General features: G+C 39.1%; 1 protein-coding gene across 4 annotated transcripts in view; it reads right to left on the bottom strand.

Moving 5' to 3' along the window:
• Positions 1 to 21914, bottom strand: part of PLD1 (phospholipase D1) — a 198217-nt gene that overhangs the window by 101008 nt on the left and 75295 nt on the right. For all 4 annotated transcript variants that reach the window (XM_046657935.1, XM_046657939.1, XM_046657934.1 and 1 more), the window contains exons 2-8: positions 21473 to 21663; positions 21080 to 21207; positions 17567 to 17712; positions 17242 to 17347; positions 15858 to 15923; positions 9418 to 9476; positions 7423 to 7515 (exon numbers count right to left, since the gene is read on the bottom strand). In XM_046657935.1, the coding sequence (XP_046513891.1) occupies positions 7423 to 7515; positions 9418 to 9476; positions 15858 to 15923; positions 17242 to 17347; positions 17567 to 17712; positions 21080 to 21207; positions 21473 to 21632 (758 nt within the window). In that variant the 5' untranslated portion in view covers positions 21633 to 21663. The remainder of the gene's footprint in view (positions 1 to 7422; positions 7516 to 9417; positions 9477 to 15857; positions 15924 to 17241; positions 17348 to 17566; positions 17713 to 21079; positions 21208 to 21472; positions 21664 to 21914) is intronic.

Raw genomic sequence — 21914 nt, 5'->3', positions numbered from 1 at the left:
CCCTGATTCCTAAGACTGAAGGAAAAAAAAGGAAGAAAGAAGATTTTGGAGATATAGACTGCTATGGAGGCACCCTTGCCCAAAAATCTGAGGAATATTTTAAAAACAGAGGCTATAAGATCTCTGTTTTCGTCTCATGTATGTGTCTATTATGTATGTTATAAATACATGATATTTTTCTACCTCCAGATGGTATTGTCAAGACTAGTTGATAAGAGAGCTCTATTTAATTGGCTTAAAAACAAACAAGTGCTATGTAAAATCTCAAAAGAAATAGAACAGAAACTAACCCAAATGTTTTTCAAGTCAATAGATAAAGAATCATCTTTGGTAAATAAAAGCTCATTTGAGTTTGTTGGTTTGATTGAAATAGGCAAGTCATCAGAGTTATCAGCAATGGACATGATACAGACAAGCAGCCTTTATTCCACCTGGGTTTATTAGTCAAATGAGCTCATGTTATCTCTGTTACAAAACTTGTCAGCTATAAAAACAAAAGATTAGAATGATCGCTGACTTTGTCTAATGTCTCATGAAGTTTTTGTAGGCAATCTAAACATAGTTATTGGGAACAAGAGAACTAAATAGATGTAAGCAAGATAAAAGTTTTTAGGTGAACTTTTTTTGTTATGGAATATGTATTTAAAAATAATTTCAAAACCTTTTGGTAACTTGAAAGCTTAGAATTAAGGTTTCTTTCTAAATTAAGTAAAATGATAAAAATTTATTGAGTATCTAGATGATTTTCAAATAAGATAAAATATTAGACATGAATAACTAAACATAGGTTTATCTACCTTTTCTTCTCATTAAAGATGTTTGGGTATATTAGTAAACACGTCTTGTGCCACATTAAAAAAATCTTACGTGGGCCATCCCCAGTAGCCTGGTCGTTAAGTTTGATGTGCTCTACTTTGGTGGCCCAGGTTCAGTTCCCTAGCACAGAACTACACTGCTGGTCAGTGGCCATGCTGTGGTGGTGGCCCACATACAAGATAGAGGAAGATTTGCAAGAGATGTTAGCTCAGGGAAAATCTTTCTCAAGCAAAAAAAAGAGGAGGATTTGTGACAGATGTTAGAGTAAATCTTCCTCAGGAAAAAAAAAATTTATGTTATGAGAAAATATGTTTTCAGTAAAGAAGGTATAAGGAATGGAGATTTTTGTTGTTGTTGTTTTCCTAAGAAAGTAAATTTGTCCCAAAGTAAAATGTTATGCGAAAGAGGAAAGGACAAATATTGAATGTTAAAAAGAAAGTTATAGAAAATTTGTGGAAGAGGAACCATAAGAAGAGTTTTATGCATGGTCAAGTTGGCTAAGATTGGAATAAATTTAATTAAGTAAATGAGTTTTAATATCAAAAGTTAACTGGGGCAAAATTAGAATTTGGTTTTCTCTCTCTCTTTTTAAAAAAATTTTTTTGAGGAAGATTAGCCCTGAGCTAACATCCATTGTCAATCCTCCTCTTTTTGCTCAGGAAGACTGGCCCTGAGCTAACATCCGTGCCTGTCTCCCTCTACTTTATAAGTGGGATGCCTGCCACAGCATGGCCTGAGAAGCGGTGTGTAGGTCTGCACCTGGGATCCGAACTGGTGAACCCCAGGCCACTGAAGCAGAACTTGAGAACTTAACTGCTGTGCCACTGGGCTGGCCCCTGGTTTTCTCTCTCTTAAAAGGACAGATTTTTTTCTACTCTTGATAAAGAGATTCTGAAAGGTTTTTTCTTTATTTTTAAGTCAGTCTATCTAAAAGGCAAGGATGCTATATTTTGTCAAAATAATTGCCTATGTTCAAAAAGCTGAGGTCTCTGGGCCAGCCCAGTGGCATAGTGTTTAAGTTCATGTGCTCCACTTCAGTGGCCCAGGATTCGCAGGTTCGGATCCTGGGCGCAGACCTAGCACCGCTCGTCAAGCCATGCTATGGCAGTGTCCCACATAAAGTAGAGAAAGATTGGCACAGTTGTTAGCTCAGCAACAATCTTCCTTAAGCAAAAAGAGTAAGATTGGCAACAGATGTTAGCTCAGGGCCAATCTTTCTCCGCCCCCCACAAAAAAAAGAAAGAAAAAAAAGCTGAGGTCTCTCTATTAAGAGAGTTAAGGCTTTTTAACTGTTTAACTCTCTGTGTTTGCCTTTAACATCTTCTGTTGTCACTTTGGTTAAATGGATAACCAAGTATTGTTTCACAGTGACCTATAATCTTAATTGACCAAGTGTTTTAAAACCTTTTGATATTTTTGACAAACTTCCCAAAATTAAAATCCTTCATAAAATCTTTTTTTTTTTTGACCTGAAGTAACTGAGAATTTCCAGTGGGCCCTAGGACTTATCAAAGAATTTGTTCTCTCTTCTTATAAAAAGGGAAATATTAAACTAACTAGTTTATTTGATATGTTAAATTACATGGGAAGCATTGTCAAATAAGTGATGCTAAATCTCCTTTTTGGATCTCCTTGTAGTCACATGCTATTAATATAAATGTTGTAAAAATTGAATGAAATTTTTAAAAATCTGGTATGTTCTGCTATAATGTTATCAGTCATAATTCTAGTTATTATCTTAAAATGCTGTATGTCACAGAAATAACCAAATTGCTTTGTCAATTGCATTGAAATCAAATCTTTAACCATGCCATTTTAAGTCTTTTGTCATTTACAGACAGTTATTTGTTTTACTCTATGATGCTTCTGCAAATATGCTTCATCTTCAGTCAGATTCATGGAAAGGCTTGTGACACGCTAGAGTACAGGCTTCTGATAAACTCTCAGATCATAAAGCTGAGCTGCATAATAAATTACAGAACTCTAACGGACAGACTGATGGCTTCATAGAACTGCCAGCAAAAGGTCCAGAACAAATATTAGTCACATGGGACTACACAAACCGAGGCGGATGCTCGAATGTTTTGTTTTCACAGATTTAAAGAAATCTCTTCTCTTAGGCTATCAACAATTTGGTAAGATATACCTTTGTGAACAAAGCTGAAACATTTACTTTTTCTTTCTACCTGATCCCTCTAGAATTCAGAAACCCTCAGGAATTGCCTCCTGGTTCAGGTCCATTCACCAATTTGGACTCAGAGTTTTGTTTATTATTATAGGAATTCTCACTATTGTAAAACTTTGCCTCTTCTGCATAGCTCGATGTTATAAAAACACCACTCAGATAATGGTCCCTCAGTGCTTTAAAATGATTGCTAAGGCTTAGGAGCCATCACCTGAGAAACGTCAAGGAACTACAGACAATATCTGCCCTTAAAGGAACTTGACGGTAAGGCTTTCCTCTGCCCTGGTCCTCTTGCTGTTCAAATGTGGCTGAAGACTCTTAAGGAAACCACTTTCCCTCCTATGTGGACACGATATACCAGCAGTGAGCCTTCCTGGTGATGAGGGACCAAAAATGCTTTGATGGCTGCTCAGCAATGCTTTCTAACAGTTGATCCGCAATGTTTTCAAATGGTTGATCAGAATGCTTTCAAAGAAAGGTCTCAATCAAAAGGGAGAAACGTCAAAATTGACTAGAGTGGAACCATTTTAAAATGGAGTTGGAGCCAGCTTTCCAGAGACACTGCCTTGCTGTCTTGAACCTTGGACTGGGCCAAGCCTATGGACTGGGCCAAACCAGCCATTGTTTTATGAGTAATTGTTTTGAGAAGTCAGCAGGAGAAGGAACATCTTAGTCACAAAGACAGAGCATTGTGGACTTTCTGAAGATAGAATCAATAGTCAATGTTTAGTCAAGACTAGCTCTCTGCCTCCAGCTCCAATTAAAATTCTTTGTAATACAACCTTCCTTCTGTGCCTTTAAAGACCCCTGACTTTTACTCCCTAGTGGGACACCATTTGGGTTTTTCTACCTGAATCTGTGCTCCCCAAATTGCAATTCTTTGATCCCAAATAAACGCTTTACTCTTAAGCTGGTTTCTGTTTTTGCAAGTTGACAAGTTCATGGTTGAGTAAAGTAAATGCAATATTTATTCCTTAAAATCTATACTTCTCTTTTTCTATTAAGATATTATTTAAGAAACTTATCATCTAGTCCGCAAACAAGTACAGAGACCCTGCTCGATAGACGTGCTGTTTAAGCAGACATTTAAATTGTGGGAAGAAATGTTTACTCTGTTTGCCTTTGTTTTTCTTTTGACTTGTCCCTGAGACAAGATCATTATGAGATTCGACTGAAAGTTTGATTGCCCTGTTTGCCTTATGTCAATTCATCAATATGGAATAAATAAGAAAGTAATCAATGTTTTTTTATGGGTATGAAAATAAAAAAGGGTTATAAAGGAGTGTCGTCCTCAAAAGTAACTCCTGTTTAAGATATCAATAGCCTTCTAGTATGGGAAACCTTCTAAACTAATTTTGTCAGCTATATCCTATCATCTTTATTTGGTACTGATATTTTATACCCCACAAATGTGACTCACGAAACACTATTAATGTGGAACCAAGACTCCAATCTTTACGGGAAGATTTACACAATGTAAAATGATGACACATTCGATTGTAGGGAGGAGTCTAACTTTTTAGATTGTCCTGGTTGAAGCCTGGTTTAATGCAGAGTTTAAAAAGAGAGGGAGGTATGTTTCTTTTATATAATAGTCTTCCCCCATCTTTTCTGGCTGCCCCTTCTCATAGAAGTTACAGCTCACAGGTCAGTCCCTCGACTCCTGGGCTAAAGTCACCGTCTCCAGTCCTCAGGTCCCTCATCATCCCATTGCCTTCTTTTTCCTTCCAGGCTCTGATCACCTCCTGTGCTGATGTCGTTTACATTGCCTGTCAGTGTCGCCGTTGTCGGCACCCCTCTCACAGGGCTCCTTGAGGGCAGGGACTTTCCCTGCTCACTGGTTTTCCCAGCAGCTAAAACACAACCTGGTAAACCTCAGGCACTCAATAAATGAGCAGACCAGACAAAGGCTTCCATTTCTTGAGTAGATGTCTTAGATTGGGTTGCCCCAGAAGTTAACTCTGAGACAAGGATGTAAATGAAACTAATTTTTAAAGGGGCTTATACGGGAGCTTGTTAGGAGCCCCAGTGGGGAAAGAAGGGCAGGAAGAGCAGGAAGGGAGGCATCAAGGATGTGTTTTCAAGCCCTTTATTGTGGGCAGTTGGGCTGCAAATCTGCTGGGGATCTCCAGGAGACAGTGTAGAGCTTGCTGCAGGGTCACCCTCCCCACAGAGCGAAGGGGCTGGACTCCTGCCAGCTCTCAGTTGATGGCGGCTCCTGGGGGCTAGGAACACTTTCAGTTTGCCCTGCACGCAGGCAGCCCAGAGTAAGTCTTCAGTCAAAGACTTGCACGCGCTTGCAGTTTGAAACCTTGTGGTTGGCATGTAGCAGCCACCTCAGGTAAAGCTGATGGCTGGGGGTTGTGGTCAGGAGGAATCTGCACCAGGGTCCCAGTGGGCTGGGAGGACCAGCCTCCCAGAGAGGCACGATGTGGGGCTGGAAGCAGGGGCCAGGGCAGGCTAGCTTATCCTCCATTCCTCTCCTAGCTTGGCATTCGGTCTGTCTTCCCAAGGATTCTGTACAATTGGGCTAGGAGAGGGTGGGAACATACCTCAAGTGGGAGTCTCTGAATTTCCTGTGATGTTACTTACACGCCAGGTTTATGGGGACACTTATGTAAGTTATAGCAGTTTATTTGAAAACAAATATTTTCTAGTGTATTATTTCCCTATTTATTTCAGTAAAATTGTCTTTTTGTAACACAGAAATTTTCAACTTTCTCTAGTCTAATCTCTTGATTTTTTCCTTGTAATTTCTTTTATCCTTTCAACACCCAGAAAATAAGAGCCCAACTTAATGGTACTTTTTGCTGGTGTTGTATCTTAAATATGTTTAAAGGTACATCAAAGTTTAGAGTTTATATATTTTTAAGACACACATAGCTCAATTTCATGCTTAAACATGAGCTCATACATCTTTTTCAAGGTTGGGGAAACAATATATATTCTTAACATTTTTTCAAAATTCCAGTAAATTATTGTTGCGACAAATAGCTATTGTCTATTACATTCAAAACATTGTGATAAATGCTTTAAGGACACAAATAAGAATCAGATGAGAATACCACGTCACCAGGAGTCTTTCGTTGGGTAGGACATAGGATATGAATTAAAGTTCTCTGTCTATATCACACTTACCATAATGTACATCCTCATACACGTAAGTCTAAAATTATCATCTATCAAGTCAGACAAATTTTCCTTTTTTTAGTTTACTCTTTTAAGTGTACAGTTCAGTGGTTTTAATTTTGCAAAGTTGTACACCATCACCACTAACATCTAATTCCAGAATATCTTCACCACCCAAAAAGGAACCCCAGATCCATTAGAGCCACTTCCCATTCTCCTCTCCCCTCAGCCCCTGGAAACCACTCATGTACTGTGTCTACAGATTTGTTTATTCTGGACATTCATATGAACGGAATCATATAATATGCAGCCTTTTGTGTTTGGATTTTTTTACTTAGCTCAATGTTTTCAAGGATCATTCATGATATAGCAGGTATTGTTACTTCAAATCCTTTTTTTTCATTTAAAATTAAAAAAATTTTAAACTTTTAAATTTAATTTTCAGATAAATTCACATACCATAAGCTTACCCTTTGAAAGTGTATAATTTCAGTGGTTTCTAATATACTCACGAAGTTGTGCAACAAGATATTTTCATAAACCCAGAAAGAAACCCCATACCCATTAGTAGTCTTCATTTCTTTTCATGGCCAAATAATATTCCAATGTATAGGTACACTACAATCTGTTCAACCACTCATCAGTTGATGGACATTGGGGTTGTTTATACTTTTTGGCTCTTCTAAATAATGCTGCTATGAACATCCACATATACATTTTGGGACAGATGTATTTTTCTCTTGGGTAAATACCTAGGGAGTGGAACTGCTGGGGCATATGGTAACTCCATGTTTAACATTTTGAGGAACTGTCACATTGTTTTCCAAAGCGGCTGTACCATTTTACATCTCCACCAACAGGGTATGAGGGTTCCAATTTCTCTATATCCTTGGCAATGTTTGTTAATGTCTATCTTTTTTTATTATAGCCACTTGTGGGTGTAAAGTTGCATCTCACTGTGTTTTGGATTTATATTTCCCTAATGACTAGTGATGTTGAGCATATTTACTTCTGCTTATTGGTCATTTGTGTATGTTATTTTGCTGGCCAATTTCTGAGGCCTATGGCCCACTGGGCTTTTACATATGTAATATAATTTGTACAGTCTGCCTACAAATCCAGGTTTGAATTAGGATGTTTAAATGGATGCTCAAACTTAGAACTTAAAATAATTTAAAATTTGTAGTGCTATGACTTTCAAGGGATTTATAATTATTATTGAAAACTAGTACGTAAAAATTCCCCCAACATCCAGTTTATTAAAATAAACACACAGAACTCCTAAGTCCTACCTTTTTGACCATCGGTAGCAGGCTCTTCCCTGACCACAGCAGTTCAAGCCTGGTATCCTGTGTCCCCCGGATCTCTTCATTATCATACCTTCTCTGAAAGAGATATCAAGTTAACCCATCATGTTCAAATTTCCAGCTCACACTTAGCTGATAACAGTCTTGCAACTTGGGACTAAATAAACTGTTTTATTCTCACATGATTTCCCTCCCCACTCTTTCCTCCTTCACCTTCAAATAGCTCAATGTCATATTTGCCAGGCTGAGTACTCCAGTAGCTAATCTTTAAAAACATCTGGACAGGTGTAGACCTGTTGGCATTGGGGGCAGCATAACTCTGTTGTACACACTGCAGGTCCTTAAGCATCCTGGCTTCCGGCTCTAAATGCTGAGCATTCTTTCCAGTCATTGCGACAGCCTGAAGAAGACCCCACACACTGCCAAATGCCCGCAGGGGACTGGTTCAGCTGCTGTTGAGACCACCGGAGGTGCTCACCCACAGATTCCTGGGCATTTCTGCATCCTTTCACCTACAGTTCTAGGACCACGTCATGCCAAAGGAAGGAGAGCAAAGCTACTAGCTTTTTTTTTTTTTTTGAGGAAGATTAGCCCTGAGCTAACTGCTGCCAATTCTCCTCTTTTTGCTGAGAAAGACTGGCCTTAAGCTAACATCCATGCCCATCTTCCTCTACTTTATATGTGAGACGCCTACCATAGCATGGCTTGCCAAGCAGGCCACGTCCGCACCCGGGATCCGAACCGGTGAACCCCGGGCCACCAAGAAGTGGAATGTGTGTACTTTTAACTGCTACACCACCGGGCTGGCCCTGCTACTAGCTTTGAAAAGACAAACATCTTGATTTTGAAAGATGTGAAAAGAAGGAACAATAATAATGGCTACACAAAAGAAAAATTTAAAACAACTATCAACAGTACTCTTTACTAAAAAAGTTAAGCTCTTTATAACATCAGGCTCTCATATTGCAAAAGAAAATAATCATTAAGTAAATTTCAATCTTGTTACATAACATAAATTTTACACAGTATTATTTTTAGTCATGGAAATGAGTGATAAACAGCTAACTTTTATAAGTGATTAGAAGAGGGATCTTGTACAGTTAATTTTTTTAAATTGAGATATAATTGACATATAACATTATATTAGTTTCAGGTGTACAACATATTGTTTCAGTATTTGTATATATTGGTAAATGATCATCACAATAAGTCTAGTTAACATCCACCACCACGTTACAAATTCTCATTTCTTGTGATGAAAAACTTTTTTTTTTTTATTTTTATTTTTTTCGGATGTACATCATATTTCAAATTCTAGATACATTACATCATGTTCACCTCCTGAACACTAATTATAGTGCATCCCCTCACATGTGACCCTAATCACCCCTTTTGCCCTCCCCACCCTTCCCCAATGGTAACCACCAGTCCAATCTCCAATGCTATGTGGTTTTTTTTTTTTGTCGTTTTTATCTTCTACTTGTGAGTGAGATCATATGGTATTTGACTTTCTCCCTCTGACTTATTTCACTCAGCATAATACCCTCAAGGTCCATCCATGTTGTCACAAATGGCTGGATTTCGTCATTTCTTATGGCTGAGTAGTAGTCCATCATGTGATGAAAAACTTTTAAGATCTACTCTCTTAGCAACTTTCAAATATACAGTGTTGTATATTTGATTTTTAATGCATTCTCCCACACATCATATTTGCTGCCTGTATTAAACATTCCTACTGTTGGGTTAGAGAAAATCTGTGCTGTAAGCACGTAAGAAAGAGCGTGGAGCAGTTGCTCCCTTTGTTTAATGTAGCAAAATACTCTGTTTTGTATAAATAGATCCCCTCAGTTACCCTGTTGGAGAGAAAAGCAGCTGGCAGTGAAGCCAGGCGAGCTCCATCACCATGGCACACCGACAAATCAAAAGATAATGTTTATCAGCTTTCACATTTCTCTTTAAAGAGCCAACGCTGGAACTTACATGCCCTTTGGTCCCAAATCATGGATGAAAGACAGCTGGCTTATATCAAGGAATTCAGTCTGAAAAGAGGCCAAAAACCCATAGTTTAGAAAGTCAGAAAAAAAAGAGAGAAATTTATACATTCAAAAAACCACATATTAGGTACTGCTATGTGTAAACACGTCTGGGGTACTCTACAGACCACACAGATCATTAACAATCGCATTGCCCTGAAAGAGTACAGATTAGAAGAATATCCATAATTAAAACACAACCAAGAAAGTGACCTGTGCTCTAAGACGTAGAGATAAAATGCTCAAGAAGGTCATGCAGAGAGAATGTACTCCCAAAATTCTTTTGTGTTTGTTTTGTTGTTGGGGAAGGGGGATTGTGTCATATATACAAAACAAATAATAAAAGATTGTGTGAAGGGAGTGACTTTGGTGCCAGGTTTTGGAAGACGCTCTAGACTTGGCACGTGGAAATGGGAGGCAAAGGGGGAAATAGACTAGGAAAGGTATAAGAAGCTCGTGGGATGTACAGTTGGGTTAGAGTGAGCACGATGAAGGCGAGTCATGGAAAACGAAATGGCAAGTAGGTCGAGGGGAGATAGGGAGGTCTTTGAACTTCAGGAATACCAGAATATTCTAACACAAACTAAGATAATATTATGTAATTATAATATAAAAATAATTCTATTTTTAGTGAGTAGAAAGGAAGAAGTTTAGGCCTACCTTCACCGTATAGATTACAAGAAGATTAAAATCTATAAATATTATAATAGCAACATCAATGGCTAACATTTACTGAATGCTTAATATCTGTTGGCCCTGTACTAAGCATTTTTCATGCATTATCTCAAACCTCTTTGAAATAGGTATTATTTTTTATGTTGTCAGAAGAAGAAACTGAGATTTAGAGCAGGAGTAGGCAAACCATCTCTGCAAAGAGTCACACAGTAATTATTTTAAGCTTTGTGGACCATAACAGTTAAACCACTGTAGCATGAAAGCAGCCAGACACAGTAAGTAAGTGAATAAGCGTGGCTGTATTCTAATAAAACTTTATGCATACTAAAACATGAATTTAATATAATTTTTATGTCATGAAATATTCTTCTTCTTTTGATTTTTTTCAATCCTTGAAAAATGTAAAAGCTATTCTTAGCTCCCAGACCATACGAAAACAGGCAGTGGGCTGGATTTGGTTTGTGGGCTATAGTTGACCAACACTTGTTTTAGAGAAGTTAAGTAAATTCCCCGAGATCACATAATTAGCACGGAGTAGATTCAGAGTCAGGTCAGACCAGTCGGTATCCTCAAAACTAAGCTGCAAAAGCAAAAAGTCATTCAACATTTATCTTACTTACATCGAGCAACTTTATTCTAGCTGGGTGAGCCCTAGATGAACCCAGAGGCATAGAGGGGAAAACCAACAAACGTGATGTAATTCTCAGCATACGCAGGAGTTTTACCTCATGTATCCCTTGAAACAACTAGACTTAGATATTATTTTGCTCCCAATTTAAAGAATTTTCTTTAAAAGCAGATACAGTAAGCCCAGATCTGCCAATGGCTGTAGACCATGTCAATAACAGGTTTGATAGAAAAATCAAAGACAAAAAAGACATGTTCCTGGTGTCAGGAAGCAGAGGGGAGACCAGACATAGAAAACACTCCATATCAACAAAGTTCTGTGGGAAGAACCCTAACAGTTACGCGTGAAAGTAGTTACAGAGTTACAGAGGGAGAGCAACCACTGTCTAGCTGACAAGACAGCTCAGAGGAAATGGAATTTCCTCTGGCCTTGTCAATGGGATTCACGAAATGAAACATAACAGTTTTAAAGTTCTGTATATGTGATTGGAAATGTCTAATATTAACAATGTAAAAAAAATTACAAATCTCTCAGAGCTGTCAGTCCTTGTGAGGGCCAACTAAATGCTTGCATTTCTTTCTTAGGGTTACTTGAGGAAGTATTTAAAATTCAAAAGGACTTAAGAACTCCAAATCAAGCACAGCCTCACGTAGCATTTTTTATAAGAATTTTAAAATCCAAAGTCTTTACACTTCATTTCTTGTATAAAACATGGCAATTCAGTACCATGCATTCTTGATCTGATTTGTGGAAATGCTTTCTAACTGGAAAATGCATAGGCTATTAGAAGTGACAGTGCACACTTTGAGCCACAGAATCCAAAATATTTTAAAATCCGAAGCTACAACTGCTCATTGTATCTCTAGGAAGCAGAGAGAAAATGTCAATCCTAGTTTACACCGGAAGAAACCACTACAGAGGCGTAACTAGTTTATGCAAAGTCACAGAACAAGCGAATGAAAGAACAGGAAATGAAAAGCAAACATCAAGGAAATCCCTTATCTAATACCTGGATATTGTTTCATTCACATAGCTCTTATCATCAAATAGTTGACAACAGAAATATTCTTTGAAATAATTCAGAAATTATAACTTTAGAATATCGTAACAAACTTGCAAAATGTAAGAATTTCACCTAAACAAAAAAGTATATGTCAGCAATGCAGAAAATTTTAAATTGTGTATTACTATGAAATTTAAATTTATCCTAATGGTTTAGTTAAAAATTGAGTAAAGAGACACTTAAAGAAAGAACTAGCCCTCTTATACGGAAAAAAGATCTCTGGCAATAAATCTTCTAATACAGATTTATGGGATTGAAGGTACATGTGCCAAGGTCAATTTGGAAGCAAACCTAAATAATACAATTAAAATTTAACAAAGATGGGCTGGCCCCGTGGCCAAGTGGTTAAGTTCTCGTGCTCCGCTGCAGGTGGCCCAGTGTTTCGTCGGTTTGAGTCCTGGGCGGGGACGTGGCACTGCTCATCAAACCACGCTGAGGCGGCGTCCCACATGCCACAACTAGAAGCACCCACAACAAAGAATATACAACTATGTACTGGGGGTCTTTGGGGAGAAAAAGGAAAAAAAATAAATAAAAAGAATAAATTTAACAAAAATGTGCTGTCCAAACTTCCCAGTGATAAGAATTCCATTCTCCATTCAGGCAGATGATTCTTAGGAATAAAAATTTAATGATCAATTTAGCCTGACAATATTCCATAGGGCTTATTGATCTCTTGAATAATGTTCTAGTCAATATCTTTTTTCGTTTTTTTTTTCCAAAGGAACTTGTGAAAAGTACAACTAAATGTTAGGGAAATAGGGAAGCAAAGGGCTCCCATGCCCAGAGACAAGCAACACACCCTAGGGGTAACAACAAACGCTGGAAGTTACTTGACAATCACATACACACTGCTTCTCTACTCCATCTCTGTATTAGAAGAGAAGGGGGATGTTCAGAGGCCCCTTTATTCCTGAGGTAGCAAAAATTCAAGCAAGTGGCCAAGTAGGGAATTCTCGGCAGCAAGGAAGACAAGAGTGTGGGGTTGGGCAGTGCCCTTGCAGTGGGGGTAGGAGGTGGGCTCAGATGCTCCAAGAAAGGCTGCCTTCCAGGTAAAACCGTTAATACAGCTCCAGAGAGAAGAGGAGACGTCTAACCTGTGGAGGAAACCAAGTGGCTGGAGCAAGGCCCATGGACCTCCCAAGTCTAAGACTCAATCGTAAAAATGACAACACTTCCCTTAATTTGCAGATGCAGCTGTTTAAACCAGGACAGCTTTTCCCTTTTGGCATGGAAACGCTGTGTGCATCTTTATTAATCTTTACCCACTCTTCCCCTCAAGCTAAAGTTATTCATTCTACAAAACAAGGGAGAGGTGAACTCAGTATTATTGATCTGTCAGTGGGTTATTTATCTTCACATTCCTTATCTCCAAGAAGGTGATTTCAAACTAATCACCATCTTGGGTAAGGAATCTGAGATACAGATGACACATGATTTACTTGAAATTAGCAATATCATCCTATCAGCTTGGGGCCCTCCTCTTGGAAATTATGCATTTTGGTTCATTTCTAGATTTTAATCTTCAATCAGAAAAACAAGGACATTTACTTTTCCTACTGACTCCTCCTTTAAATTCCCTAGAAGATAAGCATTCTCCAGTTAGGAATAAAAATGCCCAACTAGTGGGTTCGGTACTATAGCCAGCGTGAATACACTTCAGAACACAAAAGGAATCTTGTTTGAGATTTTACGTTATTGTACAATTGAATAAATATTATCTTTTTTTCTTTTATGTATTTATGCCTTAAGGAAAGGGCAAATACATTTATCTTCATTCTACAAGTGAGTAAAGAAAATGGAATGAATTACTAATAATCTCTAAGGGAACTGGCTGATGCTGAATTCACTAAAACACTAGGAAGCTTTGCTTTTCAGAACCTCACGGAGGGAAAAAGGAATAAAAATAAAAGAAGTCTTCATAATCTTGGAGGAAAAGGTTGTTTAAACACTAACGCAACCAATGAACATGTAAAAGTATGAAGAAAGAGCTGTCCATGTCTAATTTCAATGAAATTTTATTGAAATTAGGGACATGATCCTATTGAACCCCTTGACCTATGATCCATGATCCTATTGGCTTAAGGATCCAATTTAAGTTACATTAGGTTTATTTTACCCTTATAAAAATGTGTGATTATATAAAAATAACTTTTAATATGCTTTTAGCAAACAGGAGTTTTAATATTTCTCACAATTACTAAAGAGGAGACATAGATTCAACCTAATTTCACAAATATGAAGCTTGTAAATCTAGTTTCTAGGCCAGATCACATTTAGTATGAAAGGAAGAGAATGTTAGAGAACTAAAGTAGATCAAGCTGTATCCCATGCTTGAATCATTACGGAGAATTCTGCTGTTGAGGGGAATAATCCAAGTAGCCATCAAAAATGACAAGTAACACATAGCCAGCTATAACCAGTTTTTCCTATCCAAAGGAAATGTTTAGAAGACATTCTGTAACTTCTAAATACAATACGGCTCAATTTTGGAAAGATTTTTATGATTGGAAAAGAAATTACAATGAACATTTAAAAAAATGTAAACATTCTTTAATCAACATTAGAATCCAAAATGTAGTAACGCACAGAGAAAGAGAAGACTGAACTCAACAAGCACTGTTCTAGAGCCAAAAGTAATAGTAAAAGTAAAGTCACGGGCCGGTAGAAAAGTAAAAGACGTGGAAAATTACTGCATACTGGTACAAACACACATTTAAATAATTCTCTATTACAGCACATCTGATTTCAGAGAACACAAGAGGAGGCAGCATTTTTAGTAATAATAGCAGTAATATCCTTATTCATGAAGTTCTTTCAAAGACGCACATTCCTGAATCCTAGAAGAGGAGAAATCCTTCCCACCATCCTTCTCGACATCCTTTGATTGGACCCAAAGTGCTGCTTTCCCAGGAAAACTCTTCTCCAGGATTATGAAACCACAGAAGCTCCTTCAGCTCCATGGAACATCACAGTGCAAGATGCTGAAGGGGGGCTGTGGCCAGCCCCGGCTCAGTTTTGTATAAAGAGGACTAGCTGGGTGCCTGCTCCAGCCTCCAAATAATATGCTGGTAGGCATCAAGCAAGCAGCAAGCCACCAAAAAATTCCAAGGAGTCAAGGCATTCTTGCTTCTTCTCCTACATACACAGAGGGCTTACCTCTTTGTTTACATGTTTATGCGATGCCTGCCATTCTCTAAACTAGAGGCCAAATCATAACCTCGTCCACTCTTCAGTTCTGCACACACACCATATACATACACTCAACCCCACAGCAACACGGTTTATACACACAGACACAAAAATACAATAATCCAGTGCATTCTCAGTTATCTGGACCTCTGGATAATTGAAGGCTAACCCTTTAAAAACATCCTCTCTCCAGGGCCTCTAAGATGGCAGAGCTCATAGTTTTCTGACTCCTTCTGCAAAGGTCACTCCCTCCTGCTTGCTGGCTGTGTGCCTCCCAGCTGCTTCTAAGCCCCATCACCTCTTCTCACTTTTCTCTGATTTCCCAAGAGATTTTTCTCTCCCTAGTTTTTCCCAAGCTTCTCACTTTCACATGAAAAAACAGGCCTTTTATAGGCATCACAGGCCAATCAGATGGCAATCACAGCATGCTCTTTATAATCTGCGAGCATTCAACTCTGCCCAACTGTTTTCATCACTTACCACTCAATGTTTTTTCTTCATGGTTAGAAATGCTTTTTAGCATTATTCTGGAAGCCTCATTCTGCAAGAAGCAGGTTGATTTCTAGATAATCTAGCCTTAGCAGCATCTCGTGTTCATTTAAATCTATTGCTATGGACATATTGTTATAGTCAATATTTTAAAAATAGTATCACCATAAATTGGATCCTTGCTGTCAAATCAATTTTCTATTCATTTCATTTATTTTAACTCCAAGAGTAATGCAGAAGTGGATACAAGAACTTGTGCTAGTAAAATGATTCAAAATTTAGCTGACAGTTTACGATTTTATAAATTACTTCGAAATTTAAATCACTGAATAGTACTTACTGTTGCATGATAGTTTCTATACATGGGCATTTTTAGTAACTTTGTCAAGTAATCTTCCAGTTGTTTCTGTAATGCAAATATTTTAGATAAGAGATATTGTCATACTCATAGAAAAATTTAAACAGCAACAAAGATGTCATCATCATTCCATCTTAACTTCTATAAGTTATTCAATTATTTATTAATCTTACCACTAGACAAGGAATCCAGAATAGAATCAATGAGGTATTTCCATAGTTCTCTTGAACCATTATTTAAATCTCTTCTTGCTATTTAACTTTCCACCTTATTACGTTTTTACAAACTGCTGACAAGGCTCAAACTGTATATTCTTTCAATCTTCCTTAGTTACTAACACAGGACCTGGGCATAGTAGGTGGCTTTAAAGCATTTGTTGATTTTTATCAAAAATCTAAATTTCCTCAATTCTAAGAGTGAATTTACCGGAAGATATACTACAATTTTTTAACAGCTGTTCAGAGAAAAAGAGGAGGAAGGTTTAAAAAAGAGACTTTCTAGTAAGTTGTACCCTGATTTCAAATATGTTAAAATGTGGGCGGGGGAATGTCAATCACATTGACTAGGATACATGCTGATGCACTAGGTATTGAAGCCGGAGTTAATCATTTTCAACTGGACTCATATATGTACACATAGTAACCCAAAACTGCAGAATTTTATATGTCTATGTATCTTGGAAAATATTTATTCCAGACCTCCAAAAAGAGTTTAAACAAGATGATAACTACGAAGGAGAAATCAAGTACATTCAGAACATAAAAGTCTCAGATTACAAAACAGAACTCACACTTTCTTAATTTTCTAGTAAAACAAAAAATCAATATTCTGTCCTATGCAGCACTATACACTCAAACAGAGCAGGCAGGAGCGTCCCAGCTCCTGAGCTTTCTGTCCTACTGTTGCACACGTCTGTACTCTCTCCTACTCTTCTAGACCCTCGCGGCCCCATCTATAGTTGGGACTGAGATTGTATACACATTTAGGACAAGCTCCTCCAAACACTGAAACAAACATATGGAAATAGATGACTTTAAAAGAGTAGCTCTCAACACCCTCAATGATGAGCTCAATGTTGACCCACAACAAGCCCCAAGAGGCTCCTGCAGAGAGTCAGATTCTTCACACCGACACTCCTAACACAGACGGCTCTTCCTCTTCCAGGAAAATGCAGCCTCCCCAGGGCCAGAATGGCTTGGGGAAGAAGGGGCTACCTGACTCATTCCAGAGAAGCTAAACCAGCCTGGGTGATGGATTAGCGGGTGAGAGAAGGTGCAGCCAGGCCCACCTCACCTCTCAGTAGATGCCCTGTTTCTACCGAGCTGCAAAATCATGTTCAGAACAACAGAACAGTGCGAGGACTTACCCTTCTGCTAAAGAATTGTTCTTCTCTGACCATGTTTTCAGATGAACGGGGCAAACTTGGCATGTCTCGAGGCTCTTCTTTGACATTCTGTCTTCTAAATGTGTGTCTAAAACACATACACACACACAATGCAAACATTTATTAGATTATTCTTTGAACCATGACTCCTGTAATACCTTTCATGAGACAGCTTATTTTTAGAAGAGTCTATTTAATAGAACATATCCATCAACAATGGACTAGTTAACCCATAATATGAATGAAATACTCTTTCCACCCAACTTGTTTACTGGGATAACTTTATAATTAATTCTGAAACAGTTACCTCCTGGTGGGAATGGGGATTCGGATAAAGGCTTTGTACTTGAGCAGCTCTCTGTGAAATTCTTGAAAGTGCTTGAATTTCCGCTTAACTTGCCATTTAAATTCCCCATGTGTTAATTCAATAGTATAAAGATTGGCACTTGGTACCTACAGTGATAAATAAAAGTGGGTGTTATTTTAGATAACAACAAAAATGCTAAAATCTCTCAATGAACAACAGCAAATTAACAAGTAACATACAAGTACCCTTAAATCCAACCTACTTATTTTGTACAAGTACATAAGCAACATGTTTTCAAAAACAACTGATTAAAGAAATAATATTCTCCTAAACGTTCACCTTATAACATACATAAGACAAACTCTGAGTCACACCAAGACAAACACCCACAAATCATATTCTTCCAAATACACATACACACACACACACTCACACATGCATGCACATACCTGAAACAAGAAACCAGGTAAAGGAAACAATGAGTGAAGGCCCTAATTAGCCATCAGGGGGTTGTCCAAAAGTATGAGCAGTGAACAGACAATTGGAGGGGGTGAAACGGAAGCTGGAGGAAACGGATTCCAGGAGCACCATCTTAGCCCACTTCCTGCCCTTCACACAAATGACATCAATGCTTTCTCCTTCTGAAACCCATTCCAAAGTCCATCCTATCTACAACATCGCCCTGCCCTGAAGCACCACCAGTGACCAGGATGATTAGAGGGAAAGAAGCAAAAGATCTTCCCACATGCAACATATTTTCCCCAACTACTTAACCAAAATGAATCTCCATTTTAAAATGTTTAAATACTTTCCTATGAAGATGCAAATACATCTTGGTGACTAGTGAACTATTTCAATCAGAAGAGCTAACAGACCTGGTGGATGGGAGTTTTGATATGGTAGAAGGGGTGAGAAGATGGAGGGATCTTTATAAAGCACAAGAGGTCTTGAAGGAAGCTACCACGGGGTGTGTTGCCGGGGTGGGGTACAGGCACTCTGGACACCTGGAGGACACGGGCCCCTACCAAGAGATCTAGGCACTATAAGTGTTGGGGGTGGGAGAGAGTAAATGTCTCCTACTCTGCCGGCTTATCCAGGCTCTGGTGTCAGCATCCCCATGGGTGATTCCTGGCCTGCTGCCATTCATTCCTGACGTTTGGCATATTTGACAGACTTCTAAAGCGTGGCCACTCTGTGTACATGTAGTATATAAAACATGTGCATGAGAATCAATGCAACTTGTACTCTTAAATCTGGACTCTAACCCCATCCCTAATAAACATTCAAATCCAGCACTTGCTTTGCTTCTAGTTAGGATTCATGACACTGACTCCAACCAGAAGTTGAAGGAACCCAGTTCTGGGGTCAATACAGTTATGCATCACTTAACGACAGGGATACATTCTGAGAAATGTGTCTTTAGGCAATTTCATCATTATGTGAACATCATAGAGTGTACTTACACAAACCTAGGTGGTGTAGCCTAGAATACCTCTAGGATGCATGGAACTAATCTCTGGTCAAGGGACACAGCCAAGCCAGGGTGACCCCAGTCTCGTATCTGGGCTCTCCGTTGTCTGAGTCCTGCCAGAGGAGAGAGGCAAGGGAGCCCCCGGGGCAGAGACAGGGTGGAGGGGGTGCGAGGAGGAGCTAGAGTAGCAAGTGGAGGATCTCCAGCCTGGGAGGGCAGGGGATAACATCTATCTCACCTGCTGTCATCAGAGCGCCTGCCATCAGCTGGCACATCAACACAATCATCAGAAAAAGGGTCCTTTTTATTCACCTGGAATCACATTCAAACTGCATGAATTCAGGTCATCTTTCTTAGTAAACTAAACTCTAAGGAGGAGGCAGATGATCCTTAGCCTTCTCACACAGATAAAGATAGAGAACCAGGGCCAGCCCCAGTAGCCTAGTGGTTAAGTTAGGTGCGCTCTGCTTTGGTGGCCTGGGTTCAGCTCCTGGGTGTGGACCTACACCACTCGTCTGTCAGTCGCTGTGCTGTGGCAGCAGCTCATATTTAAAAAAAAAAAAAAAAAGAGGAAGATTGGCAACAGACGTTAGCTCAGTGCAAATCTTTCTGAGCAAAATAAATAAATAAAACAGAACTGAACCAAACTCAGTTGGTTAACAGAAGAGCATGAGCAAGGAGAAGTCCCTGATTTGGTGGCTTGAATATTTATCTTCATGTATAACTTTAGGAGATACCTAATAATAATAATACATAGTATTAGACAGCATATACTTGCATAATACAATATATAATATACTTACATAATACAAGTATAATGCTATGTATTATTACTATTAACTCCTCATAACAAACCTATAAGGTAGGCACTATTGTATCCATTATTCAGATGAGGAAGCTGGGAGGTAAGTAACTTGCTAGAGATTCCAAAGCAAAGACAAGAATTAAATCATGCAGTCTGGCTCTGGAGTCTGTGCACTTAACCCCCACATGTTATCACCTCTCAATCCAAAAGCTGGTAGGCAAAATACGAAGGCAAAGGTCATCTAAGAGACATTTCCGGGTTTTGGCACTCAGTGGCGTATCAGAGAGACACGGACCTAACTCAGAGGAAGATCCTAAAGGAGAAGCTGGACACCAAGCCAGTCAGGACAGAGCACTAACAAAACCATCAGGACCAAGGCAGCACGTGCCAGCCTCCAAAGACAAGCAGGAAGGGAAGGCAAAGCCTGCCCCCAGCTGAAAGGTTATTCTACTCCTCCCCTGGGACAGGAGTCAACGGTGGCCATACTCTGCCATGGACAGAGCTTAACCTGAAGGGACAAAAGCCCACCAACCTGAAGCAAAGTTCTCTACCCATGAGACTTGACAAGTGCAAAATCCAGGCAGTAACAGAGCAAATGCAGCTACCCTGACAGTCTCTTCCAGTCCAATGGCTTCAAAGAGTGTAGCTTTCCTTGAGCAAAACATGTTGCTTGCCCCACCTTTCATGCTCAAAGAGAAAACGTGAACAGGACCCAAAGGATGGGGTACTAGAAACAAGTCAGAGAGGCGGGTATGCCAGCAGAATCCTCTCAGCAGGACTTTGAATGGCACTGGCCAATCCAGCATCCTGGCTTTTTTTCTTTCAAGAGCGAGATAGCATCATTCTTTTCTTGCTGAACAGGCATTAGGAAATCTAAACTTTTCCTTGGCCAGTACCTGGCATTCTAGGTAGAATGGCGATGCCCTAGGAATCCACGCTAAATGGAAGACTGGAGAGAGAGGCGGCCCAGGAGGGGCACTTTGTAATTCATTAAACTTACAAATGGCCTTAAACGTGTTCTTTAAAGAAAACATTTTCGAGAATGGGGAAAGAGGTGTAAGAGAAGAAAGACTAAATGGGAAGGAAGCAAGAACTTGAGAGGAGACAAGGACTTGGAAGTGATAAGCAGATGAACAAAAAGCTCAAAACAGTCATAGCTAGGAGGAAGGAAAACGGAGGATCCTGTCTTAATTAGTATATATCGACAAATTCAAGGCAAGTCCACAAACGCTCTGACCCTCGTTGTAGACGTAAAGCGCTCCACTTCCAGAACTCGGGCTTGTATTGGACAGCCGGACAGATACGTCTGTATATCAGGCTCCTTGAATCCTTGAGTGTTATAAACGGCAGAGAAAGGGATGCACACTAAAAAATAAATAAGTAAATAAAGTTATTGCAAGAAAACAATGATATTGCAAGAATACATGATATTAGCATAACTTGCTTTTCACAGGCATCTCTTTCTAAGAATCATTAACATGCTACAACGAGGAAACAGATAATGAAATGGTCTCAGCACAGCGTTAGGACAACAGCAAGGAAGATCAACCATTAGCTAGTTATTTCAGATCTTGCTCTGCCAGGAAACCCCGATAAACTCTCTCCTCTGCGCTCAGACCATCAGTCATACCTTCCTGTATCTTGGGATCGCCAGGAAACACTTCGCAATCCACCTCCTCCCCCTCAAAGTGGAGCTCCCGCGTGTCCAGATTTTCTATCAAATTACTCATGTCGGCAGCGATTTTCCGCAGTGCCGAGGTATTTAGTCTCGGCTCATCCTTCAGTGACATGTTGGCTTTGGATGGAGTAAAAGCCAAGAGCCTGGGAAAGGAGAAAAGGGTCACAAGGACTTATTATTTTGGTTCCATAAAACCCTATCCTACAATTTGAAATCGGGCTTAGATATAGCATATGGAAACAAGTCAACCAGCTCTGTGTGAGCCCCAGTTATTGCAAACAACCTTTTCATTTATTTTCCTGTTTAACATTTAAATGATTCCTAGCTTGTAAATTAAATTGGAGACAGGTACTTAATCGTAAACAAGCAAGAAAAAAACCACCTCATTGAATAA

Source organism: Equus quagga, chromosome 4, assembly GCF_021613505.1.
Source record: "Equus quagga isolate Etosha38 chromosome 4, UCLA_HA_Equagga_1.0, whole genome shotgun sequence".
Lineage (NCBI taxonomy): Eukaryota > Metazoa > Chordata > Mammalia > Perissodactyla > Equidae > Equus > Equus quagga.
This window is presented reverse-complemented; position numbering and strand designations above follow the sequence as displayed.